The 23,028-nt window shown below is 38.3% G+C and overlaps 2 protein-coding genes across 3 annotated transcripts in view; one reads left to right on the forward strand and one right to left on the reverse strand.

Moving 5' to 3' along the window:
- The window catches only part of RHOQ (ras homolog family member Q), a 25,104-nt gene extending 17,843 nt beyond the window's left edge, over positions 1 to 7,261 (forward strand). Inside the window, exon 5 of the mRNA XM_052806668.1 lies at positions 179 to 7,261. Within this exon, the coding sequence (XP_052662628.1) occupies positions 179 to 334 (156 nt within the window). The 3' untranslated portion in view covers positions 335 to 7,261. The remainder of the gene's footprint in view (positions 1 to 178) is intronic.
- Positions 516 to 23,028, reverse strand: PIGF (phosphatidylinositol glycan anchor biosynthesis class F). 2 transcript variants are annotated; one of them, XM_052806666.1, is made up of 6 exons: positions 22,985 to 23,028; positions 22,282 to 22,531; positions 20,589 to 20,680; positions 19,854 to 19,970; positions 11,879 to 11,987; positions 516 to 893 (listed from the first exon to the last, which is right to left on the reverse strand). In XM_052806666.1, exons 2-6 carry the CDS (start codon positions 22,507 to 22,509, stop codon positions 780 to 782), a joined length of 660 nt encoding a protein of 219 aa, XP_052662626.1. In that variant the 5' UTR covers positions 22,510 to 22,531; positions 22,985 to 23,028; the 3' UTR covers positions 516 to 779. The 2 variants fall into 2 exon arrangements, with proteins under 2 accessions (XP_052662626.1, XP_052662627.1); XM_052806667.1 differs by lacking the exon at positions 22,985 to 23,028 and adding an exon at positions 22,857 to 22,953.

Raw genomic sequence — 23,028 nt, forward strand, 5'->3', positions numbered from 1 at the left:
TTGGCCAAAAGACAAACCTTCTTTTCTCCCACAGGGGGATGCACATGCAGATAATTTTTCTAGATCACAGCCAAACATTGTGATGTCACTATAGAAAAAAAACAAAAACGCAGAAGTGCACAGATAGAACTGAACATCTAAAATACATTACTATTGAATTAACTTATTTTCTTGACAGATAGGGGCCTACTGCTATGTGGAGTGTTCAGCTTTAACACAGAAAGGACTGAAGACCGTTTTTGATGAAGCTATTATAGCGATCCTAACTCCAAAGAAACACACAGTGAAGAAGAGAATAGGCTCAAGATGCATAAACTGCTGTTTGATCACGTGAGATATATTTGGCAATGGCCAGGCTTACTGTGAAATTCTACTGAATTTAAATACAATGCATTAAGTACACAGCAAACTTGTTACAGGTCTGAAAGCTAAAACTACAATTCTGCCTTCTACAACCAGTGAAATGCAGAGGAATAAAATCAAACTCAATGAACTTGTAATAAGAAGCCACCACATCTGTTAGAAATATTTTATTCAGACTGGAAGGTACAATCTCTCAGGGTTACATAGACTAGAGGAAGCAAAAACTGCACCATGCTGAAACAGCATCTGTGTGATTTTATTGAGTGGAGATGCTTGGTCTGAAATACTCTAAATGAATTTGGATAGTCTTCTGCTTTGACTATACATATCTCTCTCTCTCTCTTAAAAAAAACAACTTTTGCACAGTCTGTATGGAATCTGCACAAAGAAATACCTTGTCTCTCTCTTTGCTCCAGTTATCTGCTTTTGTATGTAAGCTGCTTCCGGTTCCAGTGTATCCACAGAGGTGCAATAATCAGACCAGCCATATAGCCAAAGGTAGCTCCGAGGGAACAGGAAATGGGCCATACCTGAGGGGAGAACACAAGGTAAAAGCAGGCAATGAGGAAAATGTTTGTGGTTTTTTGTACTTCGTGAGCACAAATTCTCAGTGTAATCTAGGTACTAAAAGACAGTACAGTCTTATTCTACTTTAAAGCTTGACGTGCTTTCCTAAAAATGCCAAAAGTGTAAACAATCATCTTCATGAACACTAAATGCTGTTGTACAGGTTTTAATTAATATGCATTAAAATGTAACCAGGCTTCTGGCTATTGCAGACTTTAGTTCGATATTCCCAAAACTGTGTGAAAAAACTTACAAGTATTTATATTCCCTGAAGTGTTCAGCTAACCTAACTTCCTGTTCTGCTGCACACATTTGGAAATCTACAGATTTCTTGGCAATTTCTCCTTCCAATCTCTCATGGTGTTCTGAAACTTTTAGAGGTGTGTATAAATGAATGAATATCCCAATAAGGCCAGAGACTGAGATGGATAGAGGGTTTTTCTTTCTTTTTTTTGTCTTGAAAAGTAGGCAAACAGATGAATTTCCCTCTGGCTAGCAGTAGGGAGGGAACATAAATTTGGAAACTGACTGAACATCTTGCACCCAGTTCAGCAAATGTAGTAAGCCAAGTTATGCTAAAGAGAGCTTATAATTAAAGCTTTATGTCCTAGTATAAGAACAGGGAACTGACTCAATACAGCTGACTCACTTTTACAAACCACCTAGTACTGAGGCAAAGTAGTAATGGGATTCTCCCCCTGCCCCCTTTTATTTTTAAAATTGGTATTAATTTGCAGGGAGGATTGGCCAAAACAAAACTTAACCAGTCCATCCTCAGATGTAGCTCATATTACCAGTCAACTGTGTACTGCATTTGATGAAAGTCTCAACTAATTTAGTGATTAAAAATATTTATTGTAGAATAAACTGAATTCCCATCCCTCTTCAAAATTCTCCTTTGCATATTTTTTTTTTTGCAAGGACGATTTTGCACTTCCTGCTGTACAGTGCACATTCCTGAAGCAAGTACGGACTGCACTCTCCTATTTTTTTAAGTTTTAAATTAAGGGGGATATTTCCACCTTCTATCGTACTTGAGACCGAGAAATGCACTAGACATTAAAGAAAATAACCACATCTCTGTGTCCAGCCTTCTTTTCTACTTCATTTTGACTTGCAATTCATGAATATTGAATGAACTTACTCTTAATGGTACTGGTTCCTCCTAGCTCTGATTCTTCTCTTTACTTCATTATCACTTGGAAAAACATATTTATTCACATCCTTTGATCATGGGAATTTTAACTAGGAATAATAGCAACGTATTTTGTCCTCTGCTGTTTCATCTTCACATTCCTTAGCATTTGCAGTTTTATATATTATTTGGAGGTCTTAAGGAGTGTAGCAAAGATGACTATAAACAAGGTGCCTTAGGTACTCTTTATTGACCTTGTTTCATTCTTCCATTTCTGGACATTCTGTCTCTGCTACTTGTTTTTGTTGCTGAATATTTCGGCTGTTGCCTCTCAAACCAAAGACTTGCTTGTTTTCATTCATTTAACAGTGGTATTGTAGATCTCCTATAAAAAGCCTTGAGAACCTTTGGCATGGTAAGACACTATGTGTATTTAAAACTCACATGAGTTTGTGGCCTTGGCTAAACCTACACTTCAGGTGGATCTTTTCAACTTTTAGATGAAATGTAATTAAGTTATGTCTAGCATTTTGCATATTACACGTCTAAAGGACAAAACAATAAAAAAGTCCCTGCAACCCCAGCTGCTTATTCAGTAACGTTCAGTTGGAACAGGAGCTGTACTTTCTTATTCACTGATGAAGTCAAATACCACTCTAATATCTATAAAACTATGGACAGAGGGTTCATAACTCAGTGGTCTTTTTATATCAAATTCTCTGAGTGATCAATGATCCTTCATTAAATTTTACCTACATTAGGTGAATCTGTAGTTGCCTATTTGCTTTTCAGAAGCATAGGTAGATGTTGGACTCTGAATTTTTCATGTTCCCTTAACTAGAGAGTCAATATCCCTGATGACCCATTGACCCTGTACCTTTTGGTATTTTGTGTATAGTGGGTGACTGCTGGTATGATTAAAAGGATCTCTGATGATTGTTGTAGCTTCTTTTACCAGACTGAACTGCAACTTGGAACATGGTTTTTCAATAGTTATGTAACTTTCAATATTAATTATGCCTCTGTCTTCCAAAGCATTCAATTTTTGCTTTGCTTTTTAAAAAAACAGTGTTACCTTACAGAAGTTTCAGGCTGTCTCTCACTTAACACATGAGTCTCTGACCTCTGAAATCCAACCCTCACCAATGGTAGTTGGCAAAGATACGGGGCAAAGTGAAGAAACCATAAAACACTTCATCTCACTGTCTATGAATGAGACAGAAAAGAAACACCACCTCATCCCTTCTAGTGGCATAGAACAGAAAGGTACTAGGGCAGGTACTCATTATGCTGGTCAGATGGCCCAAAGTAGTTCTGAAGGCAGTTTGATTGGCCTTTTGAAAACTCCCTAAGCACAGGAATTAAAAGCCTGGACTTAAGAGCGTTGCTGTCCTTATGCTATTTTCTCTAACCCTCAAGGCAGAGCAAAAAAGACACTAACAAACAGGTAATCATACTAGTTCTGCACCTTTCATTTTTGACTGCTGGCCTTTGGGCTACATACAGCCAGATGCACCACCGATGGGTGTATCTAAAGCAGCAAGTTATCAAAGACAGATAAGATGTGGCTCTTAAGCACATCAGCTGCACTAATGTAATAGCCCTTGCAATAGCCCTTTTTGTCCATCTATGAAAGTGGGTTGCTTTATTTTGCATTAACTACTGGCCTCGTTTTTCTGAGGCCCGATCACTTTCCACTGGACCTTTTAAAATGAATTTGACTTGCTTGATCAGTCTGCTTTTGCCCTGTCTTTCATATTACCTCTTAAACTTGGTTTAGCTTCCCTGACTTGGTATGAACTGCCTCTAAGTGATAAAAATCTAAGCAGTTAATATCCATCTGCCTGTTCTAAGAGATTCCATTCCACTTGTTTAAAGTATGCAACTTGTAATACACCACTCTCACCCCCTGAGAATTATTCAGCTCAGTTTCTCCTACTTTATGCTCCCTTCTGCCGTGAGGAAGCTGACATATCCTATCCCAGTATTGATGTCATATCTAGGCTGGGTCAGCAGCAGGGGAATAAGATGTTAGGCAACATTGCCTAACTGCACTTCTTCTGAGGGGAAAGAAGATTATCTGGAAAGAAAAGTGTGGGGAGTGCAAGACACAGGACAGAGCATTCTTCAGGAAACTGTCATGAAATGCTTTGTCTGTCCCAGCAGCTGGGAAGCATCAGCTACCATCCTCACAGCCTAGTACAAGAAGAGTCAGTTTACGTATCAAATGCAAGCAGAAAAAGGCAATTTTAACAACCTGTATATGATTACTCAAAATCTGAACAGCAGCTTGGCAAAAACAAATCTCCACCTACATGCTTAACAAGCACAAAAATTGCATTTTAAGGGACAGAGCACGAGCCAGTGGTTAATGCAAAACAATCCTGACTTCTACTATTTGTTTAAATTTTCTTTTTGCCTTTTCATCTGGCAGTAGTGATAGGACTTAGGCTGGCTAAATAAGACACTGCAGAACTGCCAGGTTTCTAGTATATGTTAGAACTCATTTTAAGAATAAGGACTCAAAATACGAATTGCCAACCTTTCAGGACACAGATGAGCTAGTTTCCTGAGTGCTTTTTAGAAGACCTATGAGCTAATGTGAGAATGCTTAGCATATTGCATGGAAAGCAGAGCATGTTGCAGGAGCCCAGCAAGGTACTTAGCTCTGCTCTGCTATGCATGTAGCTAGTTAAACCACAATTCTGACTGCATGACAGTTTTGTCATCTATTACAAGTCTGTAACTTGCATCCTATGTAATAGGAATTACATAGACATTGATAAGGACATAGGCCAGATTCTTATAGGCCAGAGCAGCAACACCCTAGTAAAGTTTTTAAAGATACTATAAAGTAAGCAGCTGACTGCTGGAACTTTAATTATACAAATGCAAATACAGTGGGGCAATCTACAGTACTTACTTTTTTTTTTTTCTTTAGATGAGTGCTTTCCTCATGTTCTTAAACTCAATTTTTTTGTATGCTTACTATTTCAAACGATCCATTTCTGACTGTCAATTAGAAAGCTATGTAATAATTTGTTTCATTTTAAAACTGAATAAATGAGCACAATTACTTTCCCTCCCTGTTTCTAACATGCCTTAAATTCCTGATTGTTTAGTCTGTACTGTCTTAAAAATTTCAGTACATGCCTTTAATCTATTTTGGTTGCATGCACATGTTAACTAAAAGCGTCTTATCACACTGTACAGAATGTGTGTGTTGACAAGCACATGCTGAGGAGAAGAAAGTGTGAGGTTTTTTTCGGGCTGGCATTTGTAACCAGAAGTTGTTTTTGTGGATTTGTGTTCTAAAGTTATAGCAAGCATAACTGCCTTTGATCTCACTATTAAGGTTTACATTAAGAAAACATATCATTAAATAAACAATGATAACCACACTGAAGTGGAACAAGCTTATACCTCAGTTTAAAAAAACCTAAACCACTGGATATTATATCCCCTTTACTCACATAAAGCAACTTCTTTTACAACAAAACTTTCACAATAGGTAGTAGATCCAAAAGGAAATACAAGAAGGGGACTCTCTGACCTGTGTTAAGAATAACAAAGTACTATGAAAGTTTATAGTCCTATTTCAGCTTACTCAAGTAACCACCAAGAACTGTATCCAAGATTCTCCGGATTATTTTTCAGGTTACAAATGTCTGAGAGGTACCTAGGTTAATATTTACAGTCATATTGGCTAAATTACATGGCAGTCAATCAACTCATTTGAGTTACATCAGCACTACCTATTATGTTTATGGTATCTAGTATAAAGTGGGAATACATCAATTTCACTTTTACCTAATGATATGAAAACACTGTAGGCAGAATATTGTTTCAAAGTCACTTTTTATGGTTAGTAACAGGTACTAGGGATCACAACTATGCTACAAAAAAACAGATGGATGGATGGGCATGCACCCAGTAAACCCAGGAACATGTTTTAAAAGTCTGTTATCAAAACATGCAATAAATCCAGGAACTTCACAATTTCCAAAATTCAGTTGTTGTCAATGATGAATGGAGTGTCTGGAATACTAGTTCCACCACATATAAAGCCTGCTGATAAGGTTCTGGTCTTTAATTATAGCATCTTGTTCTGCAACTAAATTACCTCTGCTGAGCAGAGAAAGGATGTGTCACAATGTGTCTAGTAACACCTAAACGATCCCCTTCTGTTACAGTGGTGTTGTGCTTTAAGGTGCCATTTCTCATATGACACATGAAGCCAGGATCACATGTGGTTATTAAAAGTACACCATCAACTTGAAATAGGCAATCTGAAAAAATTGAGCAACTGTAACAAAGGAAGTTATTTTCTATTTCTTTGCTAGAACTGTCCTAACAAACCATAATGCTTAGATACCCACTGTGCATCAGAGGGCTAGAGGTGAATGTACAACTCTCTAAATCTTTTGAACGTTGTCTAGAATAGCCTTATTTAAATGATCATAATTAAGTGTTGCAAACCTTTTTTGAAATTGTTTAAGAATTAGATAGCAATCTCAAAACATTGGCAAAATTATTCTACCAGTCCGACACTTGTAATAAACTGAAACATGACTTGCAGAGTAAGTCTTGAAAAGTTTGGGGGGTGTTTTTGTGGTTGGTTTGTTTTTGTGTTTTTTTTCCTTTAAGTACAGAAATGTAACTACTGTAGGGACTAACTTGCATTCCTGTAAGGCAACTATCTTTACCTTTGTCTGAGATAGGCTTAATTCTGCAGACCTAGAGCCAGGAACAACCATAGAGTAGGCCTCCCTGACCAACTGTTTTGCATAGTTACAAAATAATTTTTTCTGAAACCTAGCAGGGGGGCAATAGGCATGGCCAACTTATGTTAAAAAGTTACTTTAAGAACAACAACAGAATAATGAAGAACAATGAATCATCAGGATACCAACTGACTTTCAGCAATATATTTTATACTTCCAACAGAAGTGCTTTATATATTTTTCATTTCCATTCTGAAAAATTATTCAGATAATTAATGGCATTTTATTTCCAAAACAATATTCTGTTCCTATTAAGTAATATTTACTTAGTGCAAAAGTTGTTGTATGCTAAAAAAATGCATTTTGCATTATTATTATTTTTAAATGTAGACAGGCCCACTAATCTGAATATCCCCTGTATGCAGTATTTTTCAAACAAACATGGAAAATAAAGTGAAGATTTTCTGAGGAATCTGTATTTATCTCCGTTTTGTTGCATGTCACAAGAGGTATGTGTAAAGAACCAATTTGTTTTCTTTGGTTTATGAATAACTCAGGATGAAGTACAATTTTGGTTTTAGCCATTAGCACATGAATTGGAACTCCTGATGATTAATTTCATACCAAGTTTACTCCACAGAAGTCTGAAGTACTTTGAATTAAAAACAAATTCTAGTGAAAGATAGACAAAACATTGACATCTGATTTTCTGATCAGGTAAGATACAGGTAATGGTACTACAAACTTCTCAGCTTCTACTAATATATCTCAACCATGATGGGATGACTACCATATAATTTTTCAGTTCTTCTATTCAGATTGCAGGAAAAGATGCTAGTCCCAATACAGACAGCTAAGGATGGGGAAATAGATTAGCAAAAAAAGAACCTAATGTTGCCCTCAATTGCTTTTTCTTTTAAGGCCACAAAGCAGCAACAAAGTGACATTAGAAGAACTGCCATATTTATCAGTGTGGCAATTCAGACAAGGGGTGCCTTGCAGAAAAATGCAGGCAGCTTTTTTCAATGCTCTGTTGGAATTCCAGCATCCTCAGTACTCTATCTTTGCTTCAGGTGAGTGACTACAGGCCATTTTCATTTGAAGCCATTTCTGTGAACAAAACTGACTTCACAGAAGTGGCTTTACATACTCCACTCTCTGAACCGGACTACAGTCAATTTAAAAGTAGACAGTAGACACTCAGAAACTGTCTGCACTTTAAAGTATAGACACTAGATTTGATAAAGTGCTAAATCCTGATCAAGTGGAAAAATGTACCAATTCGAGACACAGTGCTTAACTTTTTGTGTAAACCTCAGGTTATAATAGATTGTTCTAACAGAGCTAAATCAATAGCAATAGCATTTTTCATTCCAAACTCATAGTGCATTTCTGCATCTGCTGGATGTTGGATGTTTTTGCCAACTTGTGACATAAACCACAACACAGGGCTATAGCACAAGGGCAGCAGCAGCAATCCTTTGGTTTGCTTTATCACATATTTCTCAACTGTTGTTGACCCATCCAATTCTTGTAATATCAATTTCACCTTGTCTACAACACTCCTTAAATAATGAATTGTCTGAAGGTACAAATGCAGCTGTGTTTTCCATAACATGTTGTTAAACCACAGACACTAACCATAACCAATAGAAACAACAGAACCAGATTTTGCAACAAGCAGGCTTAAAGGCCTTAACACTGCTCTCTAAAATGCTAATACCACTTTAGTCTTGCCCATATAATAAGATTTAAACCACATTTTCTGTTCTAGAGCAGAGCCATTTCCACTACTGATTTAAAAAACAAATTTGTTTACAACAAAGTCTAAAATACAAAAAGGAAAACAATCACTAATGAAACCTGTTCTTATCTCAAAAGCTGGCCTTGAGTCCAAAGACTAAGCTATTTTGTTTAAGTCCCTTTTTGGATCTGAGAAGAGTAAATCCAAAACTGTAATCCTCAGTTGTAATCCTCAAGCTCTCTGCTTCTAGGCTAATACAAGAAACAGCTGATTTCAAAAGCATGACAGCTTAATACTTTATTCATACAGATGCCTAGAAGTAATTTGGTTTTGACTGGGCTCTGATTACTTTTAAGCCTACATTAAGATCTACATGATTTTTTTTCAGACCTTGCTTGGGACTTAATCTGTAGGTGTTCCCATAAGCATACCAGTTGGGTTAGGTTCTATACAAAACACTGACATTCCATGTCTTTTGGGGAGATTGTTTGTTTGTTTGTTTTAAATAAAGAACCTCTTCCTGCAACTGCATTATGTACAGGTATTTTTATGTTCAGTAAGTCAGTGGTTAGATCGGTTCCTCAGGAGATAAGCAATCTGCACTTAAGATACTCTTCTCCTCTTTCATTGCTACAGTGAAAGAATCTACTATGAATTTCTGTAATCACCTGACATCAGGTAGCAAAAGGAATACTCTTGTAAAAAGGGGTTTTGTTGCTAGTGCCCAGTGAACTTCTGAAGAATAGAAATGTCTCTTGGCTCTGAATATTTCTGAGACAGCAATGCAGAACTACTATACACAACTCAATACCTGTGTTGTTGAATCCATACTACTCAGTGGGGATAGAAAGACAAAAGACTCGCATCAACTGTTGCATGAAGTTCAGTGTTTCCAGAGAACCCCATTCATATGTATCTCAGTATGGCTGAACTGGGAAACAGTGTTTCCTGGGCAACTATTGAAAATGCCTGGCCAAGACACCTTTTTTTTTTTTCCCCCTTCTTCTGTGCCTTGGTGACCAATATTTAAGAGATCACCTTCACAAAAATATTAAATTATCAATAGGTGATTGAAAACTTTGAGAGCTGTGAACAGGATCTCTAACAAGCTACTTTAAAGAGGTTAATTTCTGTCTTGAAGATTTGTTACCGTTTTGGTGCTTCACTGTTGCTTTGCTGAGATAATTGACTTTAAAAACTACATTACATTTTAACAATAACTACTTTCATTTCCCTTTATACAGCAGATCTTAAAAAATTAGCACTTAAAACTGCAGTTTTCAAAGACCATTGAAGTGGCAGCCTGCAGGACTGATAAGCAAACTTCTTGAATTGCTCACATGATGATTAATGATCAAGCAGTTCAGACCCAAAATGGAAAGCAAGATTTCTCCCCCCCCACACACTATTTTAAACCCTACAAAGTAAAAGGTGGAGAAATGGGGATGGGGAAGTGAGGGGAACTTAAGGGAAAGAAAATAGCAGCAAATGCTCTGGATCTAGGTACAGGAAAACTGCTTTGATGCAGGACTTGATAGTCAGAAACTCCCCTGCCAACCTGGGTATCAGGAGTATATCAGATATGCAGGTGGAAACAGTGAAGGAAAAGGGAAATGCAGACATACAGTTTCTGCTGCTGCCTGAATTCTCTGGGGAGCATTCATGCCCAGAAACAGCTAGTGACAAGTTACGGCATCTGAGGTTTCTGCAGATGCTTTGCTGTTCTGAAGAGTCAGATAATATCTTTTTAGATGTCTAAGTATAGATTATAGAGCTTAACTTCTGTCAGTCATGTTTGGCTTTTATTGACTTGGAAGAGTTTTCAAACAGAAAGAGCTGCCAGGCCATCACCTCCTACTATGGGAGGAGGGGGGAATGGACAAATAAAGTAACAAATTAACTGTACTTAAAGTATCTGTCTTAATCTATCAGTGTCTTTGTTTTGTTAATCAGAGCCTACTGACTTATGATTAAGTTTTCCTTCTATCATTGGTGCATAAAAGGTGAACTTTTTATACACAGCATATTAGAAAAGTCTGAGATTTTGGGAATAAAATAAAACCTGTCAGATGTGACATGCCATTTTAAAATCCTAGCTGAGCAAGAAAAAAGTGCATGCCTCTCATTGGAACAGGAAAGCGAATAAGACTTTGCAAGAAGACATGAGATTGTACTTCAATGAAACCCGTGATTTTTGGGTTACATTCATGTCCATCAACAGTTAACTAGTCCCAACACATACTTATGTCAGGCTGATCATGAAACATCTTGCAAGAGTAAAATCAAGTGTTTTTAGGGAAGAAAATGTGATTTTTTTAACTTAAAAGTATTGACCTACTCCTCTATTATTTTTTAAATAGAAATTTTAATATCTCATTACACTGTTGTAAAGAAAGGCTGGTGGCATAAAAGCAGTCTGTTAGCTACTTACGGAAGACAATTTTCCATTGCAGCTGTAAGCCACAACATCTCTACAATATCAGAGAAAACTGTGTTGCCTGTTATACTATTTTCTGAAAGAAACCTTTGAAACCATCTGCTTAAGAACAGGCCTGGTAGATACTACTCAACTGAGAGTTTATGAGTTCAGTAACCTGAGGAAAGAAAATATCCACTGAGGACATTTAGGAAAAAGTGTCTCATCATTTTGTGGCAATTGCAGACTTCGGTTATGTTTAATAGAATCACTTCTCCATGCCAACAAAAATATTAAGAAAATGGCATGGACATTTGAATTTATAAAGACAGAATCTACGATGCTAGCTTCACATTTTTTATCATGCAACTACAAAGCTAATGCTTGCCTGCCTTTGAAATCAGAAGGTAAGTTTTTAGTACAGTGTGTTGGCCACAACATTTCCACAAATCAATCCAAATCCATTTAAAATGCATTCTGTTAAGTGCTTTTATGGAAGATAGAGGGTAACTAAAACACTAGGAAAGCATCTTTCCTTCCCTACCCATAAACAATAAAAGCTACCAGACTGAACGCAGACAAACTTGGAACCATCTTCATCATTTCACATTTCTCCTCCTGCTTGTCTAGCTTCTTCTTATCAAAATACTTACAGCTCTATTTCATGATAAAATTTGCATGCAACAGACACTCATAAATCTGTAACAAAGAACCTATCAAAAATGGAGGTTAAAATTTTGCATTTTACATCCTTACACTGTAAGCACAGATGCTTCCAATGACTTCTTAAATGTCTGGCATAACCCTTTAGGAACAGCTTACGAGTAAGTAAGTCCAATATACCTGTACAGTTTCAGAGCAATTTTGTGTGGCATGCATATCCAGAAAATTAATATTTTTATATTTATAATAAAGGTGTACATACTAACCTGCCAAGGCCGATCCCAATCAAGAGGAATAGGAAATGCTCCAAACCAAGCTCCAAGTATACTGCACATGGTAGTAATTTGCAGACTGCTTTCCCAGATGGACGTAGCTCTGTAAAAACAGTGTTACAAGATTTCAAGAGCAGAAATTATCATGTCAGAATGTTAGATCTGATTTCTCCCAAGATTTTTGAGACTACAAACAGATATAAAAATCCATATATTTGATAAATAGCATGCAGGTTTCTCCTAAAAGATACAAACTACGTAAAATGTAAGTTGCATATTTTAGCTATAATCACAATCCTTCTATACCACACATTCAGGAGATTTTTTTCCCCCTTGAGATGTTTACTGCAAAAGCTAATTTATTTTACGTGGAAATACTCCTATTGAGCTTGAAACACTGACGGAGCAAATGAAAATATCACAATGATATTGTGTGCATTGCAGGGAGAAGCAGACATGAAAGGGTAGCTTGGGATTGTACAGAAAAGCACAAGCACAGTCATGAAGTACTCTATGATATAGACATGTTATTATTTGACAACTACGACAATTTGAAATTTGAAATAGAAGTCCACTGTGTGAATATTCCAAAGCAAGTTTCCAGCAACTGCAAAGAAACACTGCAAATAAATGTCACCTGCACATTGCAGCACTTCAGCAATATTGCATCCAAGTTCAAGTACGCTGGCTGCCCAATAAATTTATTGCACGCTAAGGAACCCTTGCATTGCCAATCATGGCACATATCATATCATAAGAGATGTTAATGACTTCAGTTCTCAGCTTATAGCCTTCTACCACTACTGACTTCAAAAGTTTTGTAACAGTTGGATTTCTATTTAATAGATAAGCACTTACTGCCTATCATCAGTCTACCAAGTGATTGCTTTTGCTTTTCTCAAGCCATGATCATTTGAGTAGAATCATAGAATCATTTAGGTGGGAAGAGACCTTCAAGATCATCGAGTCCAACCATCATCCATGCCCACTAAACCATGTTCTGGAGTACCTCGTCTACGTGCTTTTTGAATACCTCCAGGGATGGTGACTCAACCACTTCCCTGGGCAGCTTGTTCCAATGTCTGACAACCCTCTCAGTAAAGAAATTTTTCCTAATATCCAACCTAAACCTCCCTTGCCACAACTTGAGGCCATTTCCTCTCGTCCCATCTCCAGCCACCTGACAGAAGAGACCAGCACCCACCTCACTACAACCCCCTTTCAGGTAGTTGTAGAGAGCTATAAGGTCTCCCCTCAGCCTCCTCTTCTTCAGACTAAACAACCCCAGCTCCCTCAGCTGCTCCTCATAAGACTTGTGCTCCAGGCCCCTCACCAACTTGGTTGCCCTTCTCTGGACACCTTCCAGCACCTCAATGTCTTTCCTGTAGTGAGGGGCCAAAACTGAACACAGTACTCGAGGTGCGGCCTCACCAGTGCCAAGTACAGGGGAACAATCACCTCCCTGCTCCTGCTGGCCACACTATTTCTGATGCAGGCCAGGATGCCATTGGCCTTCTTGGCCACCTGGGCACACTGCTGGCTCATATTCAGCCGGCTGTCAACCAGCACCCCCAGGTCTTTTTCTGCTGGGCAGCTTTCCAGCCACTCTTCCCCAAGCCTGTAGTGCTGCATGGGGTTGCTGCGACCGAAGTGCAGGACCCGGCACTTGGCCTTGTTGAACCTCATACAATTGGCCTCAGCCCATCGATCCAGCCTGTCCAGATCTCTCTGTAGAGCCTCCCTACCCTCAAGCAGATCGACCCTGCCTCCCAACTTGGTGTCGTCTGCGAACTTGCTGAGGGTGCACTCAATCCCCTCATCCAGATCACTGATAAAGATATTAAACAGAACAGGGCCCAACACCAAGCCCTGGGGACCACCACTTGTGACCTGCCGCCAACTGGATTTAACCCCATTCACCACAACCCTCTGGGCTCATCCATCCAGCCAGTTTTTCACCCAGTGAAGAGTACACTTGTCCAAGCCATGAGACGCCAGCTTCTCAAGGAGCATGCCATGATGAGAGACAGCGTCAAAGGCCTTGCTGAAGTCAAGGTAGATAACATCCACAGCCTTTCCCTCATCCACTAGGTGGGTCACCTGGTCATAGAAGGAGATCAGGTTAGTCAAGCAGGACCTGCCTTTCGTAAACCCATGCTGACTGGGCCTGATCCCCTGCTTTTCCTGGACTTGCCATGTGAGTGCTCTCAGGACAAACCATTCCATAATCTTCCCCAGTACCAAGGTCAAGCTGACAGACCTGTAGTTCCCCGGATCCTCCCTCCAACCCTTCTTGTAAATGGGTGTCACATTGGCAAGCCTCCAGTCCTCTGGGATGTCCCCTGTTGACCAGAATCACTGACAGATGATAGAGAGTGGCTTGACAAGCACCTCCGCCAGTTCCCTCAGTACTTTTGGATGGATCCCATCAGGTCCCATAGATTTGTGAGTGTCCAGACAGCGTAGTAGGTCACTAGCTATTTCCTCCAGGATTAAGGGAGGTATATTCTGCTCTCCATCCTTGCCTTCCAGCTCAGGGGGCAGAGCACTCTGAGGATAACTGGTCTCCCTATTAAAGACTGAGGCAAAGAAGGCATTAAGTACCTCGGCCTTTTCCTCATCTCTGGTGGCAATGTTCCCTTCTGTATCCATTAAAGGATAGATATTCTCCTTGGGATTCTTTTTACTGTTAACATATTTGTAAAAACATTTTTTGTTGTCCCTTACAATAGTGGCCAGATTGAGTTCTAGCTGAGCTTTGCCTTTCTAATTTTCTCTCTGTATGATCTAACAAGATCCCTGTACTCCTCCCAAGTTGCCCGAGTACTTGGTACCAATTAAGAAACAAGAACAGCAGAAGTTCAGAACACAGCAGGGCACAGTTCTGAGATAGGAGAACCAGGCTGAAATCCCTGCTCCAAATCAGTAAGGTAAGAGATCTGAATCCTAAGTTTGCTACATCTCAGATTATAAACACAAACCTAGCTTTAGCTAACAGAAGAAAAAAGGTGTGCATTTTTATGGCTAGAAGACTGGATGGATAGTAAACTCTGAACTTCACGTGTGCTGTTTAGGTTGCATGACATGAAAGCTTTAACCCTACACCTTGTTTGGAAGAGTCTAAAATTTCTGACTTTACTTCTGAGTACACCTAACTCATTGCTGCATTTGCTATTGACCAAACAGCTCACAAGTGTAAAGCAAACATTTTTTCATTGTTTGCAAAATAAAGGTCATACAGATTATAGTATTTATGTGCAAGGTTGACATTTTGAGCAGAACTGTTTCTTCTACAATAACCGCATCCCTTTAACTTAAAACACTCCATTTCAATTCACAATTCTACTAGCTTGAGATTTTTTTTAAAGGGAAAGGTCCTGATTTAACTATAAAACTGTTTAGGAGTCTGCACATAGAAAATTCTTGTAAATTATTTTCAGAAGCTGAATAACTGAGTGGAGAGCTGTTAGGCAGCACGGGGAAGAGAACATTCACTACAACCTTAAAGCAGTGAAAGAGCCAGCAGAATACACTGAGGACTGACTGAGGTACATTTATACCCCACAAGACATCTTACCTGGTAAATCTATAAGCACATTGCTGCACCATATGGACATATCAGACTGAGTCCAAAAGCAAAACAACAGAATTAGCAAGGCACAGTGCCCAAGTGCAGAACAGCCATTGGTAGTTTGGCAACCATTTGGGCTGCTAATTCAACTACTCTGCAGCATGGACACTGGCTACTCAAATATAACCTGACTTGTCCTCCAACGTTATCCCGAAGGAACTATGCTTTGATTATTCTCTTTTCTTTGTGGAATGTCACCTATCAGGATTTTTGCAGGTATTCTTTAACCCACTAACCCATCACATAAACCCCGCATTTGCACGAGGCTAACAACTGCAGCAACATCTATAAACTTTGAGTTTTATAGGTTTCTTTATTTTTTAACTATGAATGAACTACAACTAAGATCATTCTGCAGGCAAAACTAGCAATACTTAAGATAATAAATGATCACTAGTGGCACAAAGGCCTTTTAAAGCCTAAAGTAATTATTTAACCCCTTTAAATAATACAATACATTAAGCGCTGTTTTAAATAATGTTTGAATTAAGAGGTTAGCTAACTTAAAGAATTTACTAAGATAACTCCTGAGTAGACAAGATCTGGAATTTTGGGCTGCAGCAGCACTTAGCATTTGATGATGCCTACCTTTACAAAGGATGTTTCCAAGACTGTACGAGTTTGCAGTTCACAAACAAGTGATAACATAGGTGAAATGAAAACTGGAAGGAGCCCTAAAGTTATGTTTTTATACTAGATTTTGGCAAGCTCCAAATAAAATCTATTTCCCATCCAGGTGACATCTTATAATTGCTATTATACCAGAAATTTCAACACAATTACTCAGACTAGTGATTTGAAATAAGTCTCCAAAAGGAGCAATAAAAAAATCAGCAATTAAAAGCTGATTTCTTAAAGGCTTTTATGCAGGAGGCTATTTCAGCCAACACCTACTGAAAAGCCATTTAAAGAATAGTCACCTGCTTCCATTAAGTGCCGATAACCCTTTCTGTGGCTTTTATTTACCACTGTCAGCTTACAGCAGCACATGATAGCATATGATCAGTGTCACGACATTGGTCACAACACTAGACGTCAGAATACGGCGTCCAGAAATAGCTGGCATGGGCCTACCCCTTCCCAAATGCAGAATTAGTGAAAAGAGCCCTATTTACAGCCTAGTTAGAATTGAAGTTTTTATGATGTAGAATACACAAACTTACTTTTCTCACACATTCTATGTGTACACAGAGTATAAATACGTGGGTAAGAACAAATTGTTCAAATTTCTTAATATAAAGTAATAAAAAAAGAAATCTATTTAGTCTATCAAATCAACATTTCCAATTCAAAAGTGTACTCAGTTTGAAAACATGGAGCATGTGCAATTTTCTAAGCTGCAATTGTTTTTCATGCAATTGTTTCATGTATATAAAAAAACCCACCCCAACCAAATAACACCTCCCCTCCACCCCACCAACAACCCAAACTTTATAACATAAACATTACACCTGCAGTGTCACAGGTTACATGTTATCATGAGATGGCACATATAATCCACCTCCTAGAGGCATGGGCACTTAATGACTGATCTTGTAGTAACCTTATTAGAAGTGATTTTAATAGTAGTGACTGCACTTCCAAGTGCTGCAAGTAGAAACAGAGAAAGCTAAGCATCTCTGCAGAAAAAATAAGCACTTTGCAAGTTTATACCCAAAATATTTAAGTCAGACTGACTCAGTTGTACCATAGCTATTATGATACAATAGATTACATGCAAGATACATGAATGTAAATTTATGAATGGTCCTATGAAAAGACATTACATACATCAGTATTTTCATACTAGATCACCTAAAACATAGCAGAGAGCTATCCAGAGCAATAGCTAGGCAATTAATATCTGTTACTTTAGACTTGGTATGTCAAGATAAACTTTCTAGATGTCTTTTTCTGTCTTTCTGCAAAGACAATAGCACAAGCACATTTTGATCTCATAAATATTGCACAGGCAAATAAGAGTAACAAAAATAAATGCCAGTGGTTACTTAAGTCGAAATTGTATTCAGATATTTTTAAAACACATTCTTTTTTCATACTGTCCTGGTTGCGGCTGGGATAGAGTTAATTTTCTTCCTAGTAGCTGGTATAGTGTTATGTCTTGGATTCTGTATAAGAAGAACGCTGGTAACACTGATGATTTCAGTTGTTGCCAAGTAGTGTTTAGACTAAGTCAAGGACTTTTCAGCTTCTCCTGCCCAGCCAGCAAGAAGGCTGGAGGGGCACAAGAAGTTGGGAGGGGACACAGCCAGGACAGCTGACCCAAACTGGCCAAAGGGGTATTCCATACCATGTGATGTCATGCCCAGCATACAAACTGCGGGGAGCTGGCCTGGGGGGGGATCACTGCTTGGGAACTATCTGGGCATCGGTCAGCGGGTGGCGAGCAATTGCATTGTGCATCACTTGTTTTGTATATTCCAATCCTTTTATTATTACTATTGTCATTTTATTATTTTTATTATTATCATTATTAGTTTTTTCCTTTCTGTTCTATTAAACTGTTCTTATCTCAACCCACGAGTTTTACCTTTTTTTTTCCCCCGATTCTCTCCTCCATCCCACTGGGTGGGGGGGGAAGTGAGTGAGCGGCTGTGTGGTGCTTAGTTGCTGGCTGGAGTTAAAACACGACACATACTAAGCTGTACACTTAATCAGACTTTCCAGCTTGCTGTTCCAGTGCAATTCAATTTGCTAAACTCTTCTTTCAAGGCAAACAGCTGTATTGATCTTACCTAACCATCCTTTTCCTCCATTCAACCAGTCCCACCTCATTCCACATGGTTAAGTTAGAGACCTTTTAATACATCATGTCTACACTCAGCTCACGCCTAAACACAATATGTTCCAACTCATTTGTGAGGTCAAATGAAAAATCACGGGATTGTTTTTAAAAGAGCAGCTTGCTACATTCCATAAAAAATTTGCTACATATTTCTTTGTAGTCTATTTTCATTCAAAGGCTAGTCTGAATAAACATCATTATTAAATAGACATTTTATTCAGATAACATCATATGGCTCACTAATAACAAGTATGTACAAGTTGTCACAGCAAAAGTGTCAAAACAAGACAGGTCTGTTTCCTATGCAATAATTGTGCTGAAATAACATCAAGATGTAGACTAGGAAAGAACAAAATTGACAGGCAGTCAAAATCTAACCTGGCACAAAGACAGACTGTCGTCAAACATCTGTAACTTCAATTCAACTATTTCCAGTTGCAAAACCTCCAAAGATGACTAAGTGAATCAGCAATGATTTGTTTTGACTAAACAACTCCATGCTTTTATTAAAGTCTATTCAACCCTTCCACTGAAAATAAAAAAACAAGCATAACTGACTTGAAAAGGATTCAAGATATTTTTCAATAAGCTGAGAACTGAGATAAACCAAAAGTCAATACCTGAAACTACTATAAAAAGTCTACTTTTGTCCTCTTCTACAGAAGTTTAAACCAAAAGTAACTCCATAGGTCATGAGCATTTACAACTTTTCACTTTCTTTTGAGATGAGACTTTACTCTTATGAACTATTAAAAGGGAATGAATGCTAACATCTTATTATTAAATCTCAAGTGTATGTGGGGCTTCTTTATGTTTCAGCGCCCCAGTCTTTCAACAATCCTGCTATTTAGTGAGTGAAAAAAGACAGAAGAGAGCGAATGCTTCTGAAAAATACATTATCCTTGATACATGCTAATGTAATGGCTACCACTGAGGTGAAAAGGAGGTTAAAAGGCTCATTTTACTTTAAACATACTCTTGAAAAAAATTAATGCTTGAAAACTCTGACACTGAAAACAGCTTGCTTTGAAATTTGAAAAAGAGCATGACTGAAGATTACATACTTAAGACCACAGTAAATTATATATAACTTTCAGCGTTATATTCAAGTTAAAAATACTGTTAAAATAGTGTTTGTTTTGGCTTGTTATTCCTACTTTAAAAGCTGTACTTATAAAGGTACTGTTGGATCATGTGCAAGATTCTCCCTGTACAGCTCAGTCTCAGGTATCCTCTTTGTTTGACGACCATCATACTGAACTGCACAATGATTTTACACCCATAAAATGTGTGTTTGAAACTTTACTTCCTTCAAACACATACAAAATGAGATTTAGTGTCTGGACATCAAAAATAAAAAGCCAGTTTTCTGAATCAACATCTTTAAAAAAATGTTCAGAAAAGCTTTTATAAGCCTCTAATTACAAATATGAAAAACACCCATAATTCAGGAAGTTTTCCTTTCTTTACAAAAAATTCCATGATACATTGTTTACATCAATTCTGTCCATTTCTGTTCTGTATAAAATCAGAAACTTTAGAATAGAACTTACCCATTTTTACTAAATACCCGTATCCATGCTTGTATGTTTGGTCCCAGCATACACAAGCATTGTAAAGTAGTAAAGGTAGACAGGAGAACTGCAAACAAAAACGTCTCAGTCACTGACCTACAAAGAAGGAATATTACAGAATTAAGCGAGGTAGTTACTAATTTTCTAAGAGTTCCAAGATTTAGGAAAAAAATGCTTGGATATTTACTTCATTATTCCATTTGTGTTTCTAGTTTGATGTTGTGGAAGCAACCATGAAACCGAACTACATGATGCCATTGTTAGTAACTTAGTATCTCTTTCAGAAATCAGGCTGCTTCATGCCCCCCCCCTTTTTTTTCTTTTTTAATCATTCCTAAAAATGAAAACACTAATATCAAAAGGATGAAAGATATGCAAGATGCATGTTTTAGAATCTTATGGGGAAAATGACTAAATGAAACTTAGAAAAATGTTTGTACCTGTTTAACATAAATACTAGTAAGTAAAAGGAGTTGTTTGTAACTGCCTTGAGCAACATTATCTCCAAATATTCAGAAATTGCAGGAGCCAGCTTCTAAAAAAAACCAAACCTCCAAACAGAAAAAGCCCCAAAACAGCCACCCATCTTCCCCCAGCCAGGAGCTTATGCTTTAACTTCCAATGTACCAGGAAATACACAAGTACTTATACCAGTATCTGCAAGGAGAACTGCCCCTTAAAATGTTTAGAGAAAGATAGGGTCTTCTGACTTACTCTATGAGAGGTGCTCCATAAAGAACAATAATCGCATGAAATAGTATGCAAGACATGAAAAAGTATATACAGCATTTTAGAAATCTGGATATCTAAAAAAGAGCAATAAAATATCAGAATAATGTTTCAAAAGAGAACATAAGTAACATACATAGTCTATACCTTATCAATAGCATTGTACTCAACCTATTTCTTTAATTTCAGCTACAGCACAGGATGATAATAGTATGGCATATTTCAAAAGTTTTCCCTATGTTTAATACTTTAAATAATTAATTAAAAATGATCACACTCCATCTAAAATTTTTTCATGCACCCTATTATAAGACAAACATACAAAAAATGTAACTGGAAATAACAAGATAAACAGAGATGATTTTATTGGATATTTTTACATTTCTGTTTTACATCTGAGTGTTATATCCATTCATTAAAAGGCATCTTTCACAGAAAGTGAAAAAATATTTAAAAGCAAGAAAATATGTAATATGAAAAAAAACCCACTACATTTGAACTTGGCATCTTAAATTCTAAAACCATTTAAGAAATGTCCATGACTTTCTATAAATCTGCAAAACACATATAATTTTCTTTGAGTTTAAACAACAGTTTCTGGGTATTCACTATGTTATATAGAAGCATAGCCACTTGATAAACAGTTCTGGTTAGGTCTGTTCTGATCAAGTCACCAATGGAAATCCTTAATTTCACTTGAACACTTTTTTTTGACATGCTAGGCTGGGATGAAATCTCTCCTAGAAGATGAAGCCTGCTTCATTTTTAAATCACAGATGGTTAAAATACTTGTTTTCCATAAAGATTTTGTGTATGTCACATCCCCCCTCAGTCAGCAAAACTAGACAGAAGCTTTGCATACAAAGACACTGCTTTCAGGCATGTTTGCTTAAATGTTTAAGAATCACCACATCAGAGCACTAAATGTTGTCTGACTCAGCAAGTTGGGAGTACAAGACTATCCACCTGACTTCAAAACGCTGTATATTCCCCCACTCCTGAACAAGTTGTGTGCTGCTCCAAATTCGCTTTGTTCAAACCTAATTTCATTGGGATTCATACCTTTAATGCTCCTGTTACAAACTGTAACTACAAAAATTTCTCCCAGATTTAGATTCTTCTGTATGCATATTTCATCATTCAGGGAAATGTAGCCATTTCAATACTTTTCGATGTAATTTTTTAAAATTTACCAACTTTGTTTAAATTGTAATGAGCTAGTCTCTCTTTTATGTCTCAAATCCAAAAAACTACTTCTCTTCCTTTAAAGTTATTGGAAACTTATAACTGCACATGAGAACAGTGTTTCTTCATAATGCTGAAGGTGAGGCCTGGACTATGAAACGAGTTCTGCACCTAATTGGTTTTGCCAATTTTTGCCACCACGCAACTTGCCTGAAAGATCAACCAACCGCTGGTACTACAAACAACAATATATTGACAAGAAAAAGGAAAGGCACAGAATCACTCACCTGAACAGATTATTTACAGGTAGAGAAAGTTTCACATCACAAAAATATTGGAGAACTTTTTTCAAAAGGTGCTACACTCAGCTCATTCATGGAAAACAAGAATTCACCAGCAAATTGTCTTCTCTCTTTCTCATTTGATCATTTCAGTGAAAGAATTCGCTTCCCTTCAATACTGCCTGGCAGCAATTTAAGAATAAAAGTCTTACCTTGTGAGCAAACGAACTTCTCTTAGGAGACAGATTTGGTTTAAGGACTAAGTGCAAGATTATATTAAGGGTACTAACACAAACAGAACATATACACAGCCACGCGAGGTGCGTTCCGAAAACTGTGAATCCGTCCCAGAAGGAAGCCGGAACAACCGCTGACAGAATAATTGAAAAAACACAGAGGAGGTTGGCAGCCAAGAGCCTCCTTACTTCTGCTTCTTTCATTGTGTTCCTGTTAACCGGCCACCTGCAAGACAGCAAGTCGCACCCCGTTACTGAAGCACTACAGGGCAACGTTTTTCCCAGTCGCACTACACGGGGCAGAACTCTGAGCTTAGTCTGGAGATAAAAGTGATTATTTGGGGGCAGAAGAACGTCACTCGTTTAAAAGCCAAGCCCAAGCCCACGGACACAGCAGCACGGCGCTGTGAGACCCGGGCGAGCTGCTGAGCGCTCCCACCGAGCAGGCAGGCAGCCTGCCCCGCACCGGCACCCTTCGCGCCACCGAGCTCCCTTCCTGACAGAGGCAACCGCCTCAGCCCCTGCCGCGCCCGGGCTGGGCTGCTCCTCACCGCTCCCTCTTCAGCCGGGAGACAGCGGCGGTGCGGCCTCCTGACAGGCCTCGCTCGGCGGCAACTGTCCCAGACCGTGAGGTGGGGCGGAGGTGGGGGGGGGCCGCGGACGCCGGGCCCCCTCTTACCGCAGCGTCGCCGCGGCCACGCGCGCGCGGCGCCGCCCGGCAAA

This window comes from Harpia harpyja, chromosome 13 (assembly GCF_026419915.1).
Source record: "Harpia harpyja isolate bHarHar1 chromosome 13, bHarHar1 primary haplotype, whole genome shotgun sequence".
Classification (NCBI taxonomy): Eukaryota; Metazoa; Chordata; class Aves; order Accipitriformes; family Accipitridae; genus Harpia; species Harpia harpyja.